The sequence below is a fragment of the Dermacentor albipictus genome, chromosome 4, assembly GCF_038994185.2.
Source record: "Dermacentor albipictus isolate Rhodes 1998 colony chromosome 4, USDA_Dalb.pri_finalv2, whole genome shotgun sequence".
Classification (NCBI taxonomy): domain Eukaryota; kingdom Metazoa; phylum Arthropoda; class Arachnida; order Ixodida; family Ixodidae; genus Dermacentor; species Dermacentor albipictus.
Window position 1 is genome coordinate 177648784 of NC_091824.1, and position 12626 is coordinate 177661409.

The following is a 12626-nucleotide window of genomic DNA, read 5'->3' on the forward strand; positions in this document are numbered from 1 at the left end:
TTCGTCATCTTCTCAGCTAAACAAAAGCATATCTCAGTGTATCCATCGCTAACCTTTGCTTCCAGTGCACTTTATCCTACTGATAGTGTACTGTTTCTTGGCGGCATATTAGAGAAACACCTAAAATTTGACGAGCATGTTTTATCCTTAACAAGGAAGGCAGCATATGGAATTAGAATATTAATTAAAATTCGCAATTTCTTTAATATGAAGACACTAATTTCCCTCTACTACGCTTTTATTCACACGCATAATAGTTATTGCATATCACCATGGGAAACACATATCCCACGCATTTATCTCCATTACAGCATACCCAAAATCAAGCAATTCCCATCATCACACGTAGCAGCTACACATCGGAAGCATCTCCATTGCTTAGACCTAACGGCATTTTATCGTTACAGAAATTAAATAAATACTCACTTGGAATACATGTTTATAAATCTGTTAACGGAAAGCTCCCATTCCCTATAATTACTAACAGCCAGTATCCATATTCCAAGTCTACCCGTTTCACTTCTACCAACAGCTATTTACTACCAAAACCTAGAACTAATTATGGTAAACTTACTACTAATTTTTCAGCCACACTACTTTGGAACTCATTAGCGTGTCATATTAACATATTCTCTCATTGTTACACATTCAAATCAAACCTTCGTAAATTTTTGCACTCAATATAACAATTTGATCATTAGCATTATATTAATGAATGCTTTGTGTCGTTAAATATTTTACAGCGTAAGCTAGTGACTAACTTAATATGGTGTTCTTTGTGTTTGCATATAGCTGCTTTGTATTTACATATCCTACTCATTTGTAATGGGAGGTCCCCTGTACAGTCTGTTTACTATGGGACCTCCCTCTGTATGTATGTATAATCCCCATTTGTAACCTTATTATTATGCACAATAAAGAACTCTCAACTCTCAACAACACATTCTGGCCAGTTGTCAGTCGCTTTAAGTATGTAATTGAGAGATGTAGAGACCATTCATTGGATTAACCGTACAGGCACTCTGCAGGATCAGTCTTGAACGCACCTTGTTAAGAACGGCCAGCTGCAGGGCAAGTTTGCCAGCCATTTATGCCAGCGGTGGCAACCTCATCTTGGAACGCCGCCGCCAACCTCTAGCCACGGCGTGACTAAGTCGACTTTGTGTCGGGAACAATACGCGCATTCCTCCACTCTCGGTCGCTTCAGCTAGGATGCGTTCGACGAAGCAGGCTTTGTGCTGAAACCGCCACCGTTACGCTCTAGCCTCGTCGCCGTTGTGACTGAAGGAGTTCGACGAAGCAGGCTTTGTGCGCAACACGACAACGCCGCCCTGTTCTGCTATGAGTGAGGGAGTTGCCGCGGGAACGCCGACGAAGGCTCCTTGCCACGCGCCGACCAAGACGCAAGACAATGTGCTACCCGGTCGCGCTACCCGTGACGGCTCCGAGTTCTACGAAGCCCCTCTGACGTCGGCTCCGGACCACTGCACCCCGTGCGTGCGTGCGTGCGTGCGTGCGTGCGTGCGTGTGTGTGTGTGTGTGTGTGTGTGTGTGTGTGTGTGTGTGTGTGTGTGTGTGTGTGTGTGCGCGCGCGCGCGCGTGTGTGTGTGTGTGTGTGTGTGTGTTTAACCCATCCCGGCGGGTGCTTATAAGCGACGGGACCGAGTGCTTATAAGCCACTGCTGTGCGGATGCTCAACACACTTTTCTTAAGCAGTCATGTTGGACTGCGGCGTTTCTGAGACTAGACTATCTAGACTAGACTAGACGGCGTTTCTGAGGCGTTTCTGAGACTGAGACTATCTCTCAAGCAGTCGTGTTAGACTGACGTACTTTCTCTCGCAGTCATGCTATACTGATGAACTGCATGTAAATACTGTAAATAAACCCTTATACCTCGTTCTCGATTAGAAGCAGTCCTTCCCTTTATCAGCGTCCTCAGCGTAGATAAGTTGGATGACGGCATGGGCTAGCTACCTTAGAATTCATGCTGGACTCCAATTTTGACAACGGGTTACGAGCGATGGGATTGAGCCCCCGATCCTGAAAACGTAGCAAGACGGATACCCGAGGGGTAGACGGAATCCAGCATCTTCAAAGCACTAGCGGTTATAATAGACAATGGCTCCGTAACGAAGGCGTGACCATATGACACTTTTGTAAAAGCTCAAGTTAGAAGTCTGTTACTTCCCCAAGATGAGTAGGACAAGATCTTCAGTAGACTCGTTGTCTTCAGGCACTTTGCTTTCAGATATTTCAAGTGAGGGATAAAAGGTAACTTAAAGTCTAAAATGAGGCATACAAATTCATGTTCATGGCTCACACATAGTCGTTCTCTATTAAGATCAATAACGGGGTTTGGTATTACACCTCTCTTGTTCGAGAGGAGGATGCACATACTTTTTTAAGGGCTTAGTTTAAGAACCCTTCTCGTACGCCCCTTCAGAGAATTCATTCAAGCCAAATTATACTTGTCGCTCGCAGATACTAAGATTACAGAATTTGTAACCAATTTGGATGTCATACACATATAGAATAAAACATTGTACGTTGTATGATAGTATGGAGCGAGTTCATTTTTACAACAAACAGAGTACAGCTCCGCACACCACCTTGTGGTACACCAGTCTTTTGAGCAAATGGACGGGACAGGATGTTACGAATTCGAACGCGGAATGTGCGGTTCGAGAATCACGTTCAGCCAGTCGCCTCGGATGCCCATTCCAGCCAGATCACGAAAGATTCCGAAACGCCAAGTGGTGTCATATACTTTCTCCACATCTAAAAATACCTATAAGAAAAACTGTTTGTGCACATATACATCACGGATAGTTATCTCGATGCGGACAAGGTGACCTGAAACCGCACTGCAAGGGATCTATTGTTTTGTCGCTTTCAAGAAAATTGATCAGGCGCCGGTTAGTCATTTTCTCAACACGTTTGCATGGGCAACTTATTAGAGCTATAGGCTTATAGCGTCTCGCCGAAGGCGGGTCCTTGCCCTATTTGAGAATAGGTGTTATGATTGCTTCGTTCCAGGCAGACGGGAATATAGCTGGCAGAGAATATGGCGTTAAAAAGTGATAGGAGTCTTTTGTGTGCTTCGAGGTGCAAGTGCTCGATCACTATTCGATAGTTTCGAGAGGGGCCGATTTATCACAACAATTCAGTGCAGCCTGAAATTCCGTCGTGTTAAATGGACTGTTGTAAAGTTCATTTCTATTTCCTTTCCGATTCAGAGGCAGTCGCTCTACTTGTCGCTAGTATCTCAGGGATGTATATGAGTAATGAGACGAACTAGAAATGTACTCAAAATGTGCGCCTAGAGAATCAGCTTGGTCTTCAAGGGTGTCTCCTTGTGTATATACTAAATGCAGTGGGTGCGTTTCACAGCCTTTATTTTGTTTACCCTGTTCCAGGCATTTCTTTCGTCTGTATAAAAATTTATGCTGGAGATGCATTTTTTCCAGCTTTTCCTGTTGTCTAGGTGGTGCGTTCTTCTACCTTACGACTCGATCTTGTTTGTTTGTTTATTGATTTCTTTCTTTCTGTACATCAACAGAAATCGAAGCAAAAGCAAAAGGCTATACAGCCTGACAGAGGCTTTTGCTCCGAGATACAGTAACAGTGCGATCTTCTTGATACAGTACAGCGTGATCTTGAAGCTGATCAAGATCTCGGTAGTTGGAGAGTCACGAAGGTGACTCCAAGTCTTACTTTGATTTCTGCTAGCTTCCTTACACTCCTCGTTCCACCAGGGAACACGTCGCTTGGAGGACAATGCATTTGTTTCGGGGATACATACTGAAGCAGCATCAAATATAAACGCTGTCAAATATATGCCACTGCATCCTCGATAGGAAGTGTAGAGACGTGATCCCAGCTCTCAGTGTCGTTTCCAATCGGCATAGTTGACTTTCCGCCGAGACAGATGTGGACAGAACTCATAGCCTTTTGCTAATTTTATGAAAACTGGGAAATGGTCTCTCTCGTATGGTTTTTTGATCACGTTCCACTCCAGGTATGGCAAAAGTGTACTTGATTGTACGCTTAACTCTATAGACGAGAACGCTTTGTTTGCCATTATGTAGAATGTAGGCTTTTTCTGACTTAGTAAGCGTGTACTTGTAGAGAAGGGAAAGTTTTCTAATAAGCGCCTTTTTGAATCACAACTGCAATCTCCCCAGAGGGTGTTATCTGCATTTAAATCGCCTACTGTTCTCAAGTTCTGCGATAAAGCTCTGGAATTTTGTTTTGGAAAGTTGATAGCTGGAAAGCATGTATAGAGAACTAATTGTGACTAACTTCTCAAACAGCACGGATCAGATTTCAACTGCTTCAGCGAGCGTTCGCAGCTTCAAATGGTGGCAAGCGACACCCTTATCCACTATTATGGCGACCGCGCCCGATGAGGCAAGAGCGTTGTTAATGTTTTTGCGGTAAATGGCACATTGTCGGAGCAACGTTGTGTGTGAAGGATTAAGAAGGTATCAGTTGCGCATGCATCACCCTTGGATTAAACTTATGTAGGAGTTCCCGAATGCCATCTAGGTTGCGGAGTAGACCTCTTACATTCCAATATATGAATTGTGTAGCCATATTGGAAGTATTTTTTTTTTGTTGTTGTTGCTGTGTGTCAAAAGAGATTAAGTTAGCTCACGAGACCTTTCCAGGCCCCGTGATACGGAGTTTTCCTTTTTTATTGACGCACTCCAATGAGGTACGCCTTTCCTTCGGCGTCAGGCCTGCCGGAGTACTGTTGGTTGCATCCATCGCCTCTTCAGAGGCTGATGGCGTGACCGCCGTCACACTCCGTTTGACTCGCCCGGCCGCCGAAGTTTGTGGCGCTGCCCCCCGGCACGTCGCATCAGTGTAGGAGCGACTGGACTGATTGTGGGGATAGAAACGCTTAACTTGCCTCTGGGAAAGATAGGTTTAACTTGAACTTTAGTTCTATGACTTCTTTCTTTCTGTTTTTCACTAGGGGCACGATCGCGAGTAGACAAGGTGGTCTCCTTCACAGTAGGCACAGCGGGTTTTTGAACTGCGGGTGTCAAAAGCGTGTTCGGTAGCGCTACACTTAACACAAGTAGCACGCTCTCTGCAGCTATGCGACCAATGCCCAAAAGCGCTGACACTTGAAACATCGACTCATATTTGAGATTTATGGTCTGACACAAAGCTTAAAGTGACTGGTTTCGATTGATTAAGGTAGGGTACTGGTTCCGAAGTAATGATTTTGTGCTTCGTAGGTATTTCGTTGTCAACACGCCTTATTGTTATAATTTATTCCTTCACTACGTTCTGGTCTTGCCATCCTTCAAGTAGTTTGCTTTCATTGAGTTACAGAAGGTGATCTTACGAGATGACATCGCGCACTCTGTTCATTGGCCTGTGTGGGCCCACTGAAACGGGAATGTCCCCAAACGTTGCAATTTTCAAGAGTTTGCCATACTGTGGTTTGTCGCGAACTTCAAGAAGAAGATCGGCGCTTCTCTTTTTCGCTACTTTATAACTTCGGCCGATTGCTTCCGTGAAACATTTGGCTACAAGAAATGGTGAGCTCATTAGAACTGTCTTTGTTTCGTGCTAGCTGAGTACAACGTGGTACTTCGGAAAAGAATGTTTCGGTTGCATGAAAAAACAGTATTTCATCGGTGCGCCCACTCTTCAGACAGCGATCAGGTAGTGAGGGAAAAGCGTTTGCCATATAAAATTGAAAAATTCGGCATCGAGGGTAGCCACCCACAACCGAGCCCAACAAGGCTACGTTACAAAGTTGGAAGTATACCTGCAGACGCCAGCCATGCATTGCCGCTATAACCTAATATAATATACCAGAGGTTGTATAAGTACACCACGTTAACCCATTTTCCGAGTACAACGTGGTACTTCGGAAAAGAATGTTTCGGTTGCATGAAAAAACAGTATTTCATCGGTGCGCCCACTCTTCAGACAGCGATCAGGTAGTGAGGGAAAAGCGTTTGCCATATAAAATTGAAAAATTCGGCATCGAGGGTAGCCACCCACAACCGAGCCCAACAAGGCTACGTTACAAAGTTGGATGTATACCTGCAGACGCCAGCCATGCATTGCCGCTATAACCTAATATAATATACCAGAGGTTGTATAAGTACACCAGGTTAACCCTAGCCGTCCAGAAATTCGGAAGTGAGAAGTGAAAAGAAGGCCGGAAAGATGAACAGGCGAAAGAGATAAAGCAAAAGGATTTACGAGGAGGACAGGAATAGACAACTGCCGATTTCCTCCAGGTGGGTTAGTCTGGAGGTGCCGTCTATGTGAAGCAGATGCCAAAGAGGTGCGTCGCCTCCGCCATAGGGCCATAAAGGTCTAAAGACCCGGCATCGGATCAATCTCCAGGATCCCCCTTTCTCCAGACATGGCTAAACTCGGGAGGGTCCTCCTCTCATTAGCTCGGGTACGTGATGTCGCAAGTCACCAAACGCCTGCTGACGCAGACGCCCCTACGGTGGCACACCTTGTTCTTACCGGAATACGAAAGAAAAAGAAAAAAAAAGATTAGCGAGATACAAATATACAAGCTAATCCGCCGTAAAAGCAGCATAAAGGTGAATGGTTCCGGGCAGTGTTCGTGGTTTTCAGAATCATCTTACGTACGCCGTTACGCTGCAAGACCGCAAAAAAAAAAATCGCCCGTTGAGCGTTGCTTGCGACTACTACCGCGATAGCAGGATCTAAGGCATAACGAAGGTGTGCCAACTGATTGGTATAGCATCGCAGGCGTATTGACATGAAAAGATGCTCTTGCTTGCGTGTCTCGCAACAACGCAGTAATGCGCCACGTACTTACGGACGTTCGCGCCGTAGTTTTTACGACGCCTTTATCCGCCATCCTGCAGCGCAACACAAAGCGTGCGTTCTCCCATTAATCAGGGTCGACCTCGTGTCACCCTTCTTGGCTACAAGCCTGTACTGCCATCGAAACAGATTCGTCCCTCACTGTCGTTGCTTTTGTGTGAAATACACGCGAGCGGCGGGGCTTTCTGCCCAAGCGCTCTTCCATTCTCGTGACCCGACTGACCCAGTTCGAAGACAGGCTAAAGGAGAAGACCTCGTTGGTGCCCCTGCCGCTGGTTTTGGGAAAGGGGCTCGCCGCCACCCACCTATCGCGGAGACAGGAGTGCCGCACCGCAACGCACACGCACCCAGTCTGGCGACGCGCTCTCGAACGCCGAACAAGCATTCGGAAAAGAGAGAGGCATCACAAAAGCAAGTCGCCCATGCCATCGCCGCCTGCCTGGAGGGGAAAGTGGTGAGGGCATCCTCCCCTATTCCGACCTCGGGTGGAAATGCACGAGAGGGGAGTGCAAACGTAATCCTGGCCAAAAATGTACATCACAGACCGCCGCCTTCCCGCTTCGCGGCGGGCGGGATCAGTGGAAGAAGGTGCGGCTCTATATAAGCGAACCAGAAGATGGAGTCGAGGATGCCATCCGCGCCTGTGTGACGACCAATTGTGCGGTAGCTGTCGACTCCAATACTTCGGAGCAACGCGTCCAGGACAGAAAAGGCGGAGAAATGGTTACGAGATATTGCGCGGTGAGTGCGGGTTTGAGTACGCCACCTCCAGGGTGTCTAGACTGCACTTATGGATGCACTGTCGACTACACGTGAAAAAAAGAGAAAAAAAACGAAGCGATATGATTAAATACAGTCAGGCTTCATTTTAGCTTTGCTTCTGGAAAAGTGACGGAGATATATAGATAAGATAAATGAAATGCAGGGAGCTTAATCAGGACTAAGCCCGGTTGGGCAACCTGCATTGGCAAAGGGGAGGAAAAGATTAAGCGAAGAAGAGAAACTCCAGTGCTGATGCCGCCGACGTAGCGACAGCTAGCTTCTCAATGTCAAAGACAGTCGCTCAGTCCGGTAGCCTGCGGAAATCGCAACAACACCTTTATGGCCTTCTGCAGCCGTGATGTGTGAGACCGCGGTCCAATGATTTCAGCAAACAGAAAGGTATTTTGCCTAGCTGGTTTAGAGCTGTGTGGACGTCAGATCTTTCACTTTTCGAGTTAGCAGTTGCACAAAAGCTGTTCTATAGTTTCTTTGTTAGTATACAAACGTTGAATTTGGCGTTATGGGTCAATCTAGTTGAGAATGACCATTCATTGGTGAATGCAACGCCCATGTGTAAGTGACACACTACTGTTTCTTCAATTCGGGGAAGGCCTGCAGGTAACAGACGCAGTTGCGTAGAAGGAATGCAACCGATGGGGAGTGAAGTCAGGTGTGTGTGTCAACTCTGCAATCTCAAATCTATCTTCCTCAGTATCTTTTGTCAGCTATTCGTCTTGGGTCTTTTGGACTAGTGCCGTTGATAGGAGAAACGCACCATCACGGTATTGCGAAAGGATGCAACATTTTTGCTTCAGATGTTCTCGGGTCCTTGTGGTATCTCCGACATCGACGTTGCCAGCAAACCTGCAAAAAAGCACATGAAGGAACATGCCTTGTTTTATTACCTCCATCGAAAACTGACACAGTTCAGCACCTGAAAAATAGCGGAAATGTACATGGTCCCAAGGTGCGTCTCCAGGAGGTGCATTTAAAATTATGCTCTCAAGTAATTTGTTAACATACTATTTAGTTAAAGCTGACTGAACACCTAAAAGAAAGCTAGCCTTAACCATCGCCTATTCTTATGATAATGTTTCAAGTTCTGAAAATTATTTTTGTGCCGCTGCATCGTAAACCATAACCGTCCACTTCCTTAAAACATTTAACATCACAAGCGCTGGATTAATGCTCTACTTGGCGTTCGCAAAACTGCTATCCCATGTTCGCATATTGTAAGCCAGTAATCTGAATAATACAAAAAAGAACATCATTGCCCACGGTCACACACTGATATATTGCACGAACAAGCGTGTACACCCACCGTGGTTGCTCAGTGGCTATGGTGTTAGGCTGCTGAGCACGAGGCCGCGGGATCGAATCCCGGCCACGGCGGCCGCATTTTGATGGGGGCGGAATGCGAAAACACCCGTGTGCTTAAATTTAGGTGCGCGTTAAAGAACCCCAGGTGGTCGAAATTTCCGGAGTCCTCCACTACGGCGTGCCTCATAATCAGAAAGTGGTTTTGGCACGTAAAATCCCATAATATATGTATAACAAGCGTGTGAGGTTGTGTATCTACATTGCCACGGTGGCGCTTCTGATGTTGTTGCTTAACTCGGGCAAGCTCAGACAGGATGTCTTTCCAAATGGTCGTGTGGGCAGGCACAGAGGCACGCACAGAATTCAGAGGCTGTGCGAAGAAACTTTCGAAAGACCGTGCAGAGTTGAAACAGCAGTTGTGTGAGTGATGACGTAAACACATAGAAATGACGCTCCACCGCACAACTGGCCCCTTCCTAAAATACACAAGTGCCAAGGGAATGCTTATCTATTTATTTATATTTTGATCAATATGAAAAACACTATATTCAAGAAGGGGTGAGGAAGCAAAGGTAAAAAAAAATTCTCAACATCGAAGAATGAAACATTGTAAACAAAAATCCAGATACGTTACCACTAGAAAACTAGATCTTCAGTCTATCAATTATCCTAATGTACACGGCAATGTAGAAAGTGTTTTAGGTGTCTGCACTAAGAATGCTTGTGTCTAGCTATGCGAACGTGCTGTGTTTGTCTTGCTGTCATCGGGGACAAACATATGCAAGATTTTATATGTAAGGTCTCATATTTAGTATAGAAATTCTAGCTTACAGTTTCTTATGCGCTGTTGGAGGATGTAGGTACCGTTATTTGCAATTATTTCAGTGGGCGAGCGTGACATCAAGTATTTATTTTAAGTTAACCTTATGGCATTAATGTGGATTATTTCAGAAGTTTGAATATCCGATTGACTCTTAGGGTTTCATACTATGCGTGCATGCTAGAGCACAATAATATTACTGAAAAATAGGCAAGAAGTTTTATGCTACCTTATAGATTAAGCATCATAATTTTCGAAAGCCAGTAAAAGTATACATAACGTGCAAGCTCCGCCCACAAGTTATTTGGTTGACGTAGCGCCTAGATACTTGCAGGCGTGCACTTCTTTCAAGAGAAGTGGGACTACAGTGCAGGTATGAGGCAGATCTTCATGGCGAGAAGGATTAGACTATGCCCAGTATTGAGAAGAATTTCTCGTTGGTTAGATAATTTGAGAACATAATTCAGACTAGTAGTCATCAGGGCATTTCGATCACCACTGTAGGTAACATTCCTAAGCAAAACACATTCTTAGAAAATAGTTAGATGGGCACAGCGAAATTGACAACATCTTCACTATTAGGTTGGTATGATAGAAAAAGCGAAAACCCAATACCACGTGGATCCCTAGAAGCCACTCGCAGGCAACCCGTGCGTTGACTGCCAAGTAATGCCTATCGGCTGCGGTAGTGCACGTAATCAATTATCCAAGAAGGAAAAATTGTTTAAATTTTAATATAAGTTCATCGTGAGGCATTTTAAGTATGGCCCCAGTAATATGGTAGAAATGACAAGAGGCCTTCGATAATAATGCAAAAGGAAGATGATGTGACCCATGCACTTGAGCTAACAGCAGGCACACATGACCAACGTATTTATTGGCGACCGTTCCGTTCCTTGCTTGCTCCGCAGACGCATGCGACAGAAAGAAAGATTACTTATCGGTGGTGGGTGACTGGCGCGAATAAAAATTGTCGATTCGTTCTTCCTGTAAGTAAAAAATGTAATTTCCTGCGTAGGAAAAAGCGCGTAAACGCCCACCGAGGCTGTGCCTCGTGCGGACGCTCATCCTGTAGACTCACCGCGAGCGACGTGAGCGAGAATTTTCGTTAGGCATTGCGGCCGACCGTCGCGTGAGCATCCCTTGTCTTGTGCTGAGTGATAACGAAATTGCTTACCTTTGTGATAAGTGAAGTCTTCATGCCTCAAACTCTTAGTGACTTGCTCTTCGTTTTACCTGTTTATTCTATTAATCTCAAGGCTTATGAGCAACACTGCGCGCAGCGAGCACTGGTAAACCTTTCAGTTGGTAGTCACCACAGCGTTCTGTGACCTCTTAAGGTGTGCAGTTTTTAGCACTGTTTGCTCCCGGAGGCCTACTCCAAATGCCTTTTTGTTGTATACTGGCCTGAAATCTTGGAACTTAAGAAGGTCTAATTCCAGCACATGACTGCGTGTTTTCAGTCTCTGTTATCAAGCGGCATTTGCTGGTGTCTCTGTTGGACGCTTTGTACAATTATGAACTTCGTCGCACGTATTCACGTCGCATTTCATGTCGTTGAATGGTGTGAGACTGACTATTTGGCCTGCTAATACTTGTGATGCGCAAGTTGACGTTGATGGAGTGCGGGTTACGTAGAAAAAGCGTAAAGCACGCCATCATAACGACTCATTGACTAGCTCGATTGGACAAATAGAGTACGTTAGCCAAAGTAAATCAAATTAATATTTTTTTTCTGACAGGAGGGGCGAAAATGAATAGCCGCAGACATATTACGTAATTTCGGTTTTATTGAAACGAAGGCTAAAATGCACTTGCTTCACATTGAAGACTGCATTACTCATCAGCCATGAAGATCGTGCATTCTATCCTTCGCTCTGTGAGACCTGTTTGTTGTTCTGTTCTTGGATGCAGCTGATAGTGTTTATCTACTACGTAAATTAGCACGTCAAACGATGTGGCAGTGTACATTTGCAGTGTCGAACCCACCTCTGTCATACTCGCAGATGCGTTTCGTCATACTTTCCCACCTGTAATTTGAACAAGAAGTGTTGCAGCATTCGGTAAGGCTCCTACGGTGATGCCTTGCTTACTTCGTTACGCAAAGCCGTTTCTCAGCTGTTTTGTTCAGGTGATGCTAAAGGAGTGTTCCAATTTCTTTCAAGAAAGCGCGCCAGGTTAGGCCATGCGAAATGGTAATGGTTTCCTAATAACGAGTTGCACTCTCATGATTCGCTCGAAATCATAAAATGTCCTCGTTGGTTACATGCATTGAAACACTTGGCTCTTTATGTCGCTTCATATTTTTTAATATTCTCATTAATTTAGAGCCATGTGGAGGACTTTAGTCGCTGATTTCTGACATACATGATTAGGCGGGCCCACATACATTGAAAAACAACTGCGAGCGCAAATTCGGGTGTTGCAGATATTCACTTCTTGCTTTGTTCCTCGAACGTTAGAGACTATTCATGCCAGCCATTCTTCTGGGTGGCCGGTCAGAGAATATCGAGGCCGAAAGCATCCAGAAGCAAGCTTACAAGTTTTCACCGAAAACGAATGGCGTAGGCAGGCGGAGAAAGCTGTGCGTATATGAAACAGCAAGACATGGGCCACATCACTTGGATAGGACGTGTTAGGCTATAGGGAAACGAGTACGCTGCTGACCAGGGAAAAGCAACCGCCTCCGAAGTCAGAGTCCAACCATCGTTCACTATAGTATTTCGCGACAGCAACAAAGTCCAGCTAAAAGCGCCTGGCACCAGACTGCGACTTGTCTTGTTATGATGTTTCATGAGATTAGCAGTATTCCCAGATATATGCGGCTAAACCGGAGCCATTTCGAAGCATTGCGAGCTGTTACCGGATATATATTAGTCTTTAAT

At 45.3% G+C, this 12626-nt stretch overlaps 2 protein-coding genes across 4 annotated transcripts in view; one reads left to right on the forward strand and one right to left on the reverse strand.

Moving 5' to 3' along the window:
* LOC135908634 (uncharacterized) overlaps positions 1–12626 on the reverse strand; it is a 176007-nt gene that overhangs the window by 39351 nt on the left and 124030 nt on the right. The window contains exon 4 of one of the 2 annotated variants that reach the window (XM_070537866.1): positions 8377–8465. In XM_070537866.1, coding sequence (XP_070393967.1) covers positions 8377–8465 — 89 coding nt within the window. Of the gene's footprint in view, positions 1–8080; positions 8466–12626 lie in introns of those variants that run through there. The other variant, XR_011514179.1, reaches the window with a different exon arrangement.
* Positions 1–12626, forward strand: part of LOC135908631 (uncharacterized) — a 49106-nt gene that overhangs the window by 31816 nt on the left and 4664 nt on the right. The window contains exon 1 of one of the 2 annotated variants that reach the window (XM_065440479.1): positions 7345–7580. The exons of the other annotated variant lie outside the window; for it this stretch is intronic. Within the exon in view, the coding sequence (XP_065296551.1) occupies positions 7560–7580 (21 nt within the window). The 5' untranslated portion in view covers positions 7345–7559. Of the gene's footprint in view, positions 1–7344; positions 7581–12626 lie in introns of those variants that run through there. 2 annotated transcript variants of the gene reach the window in all.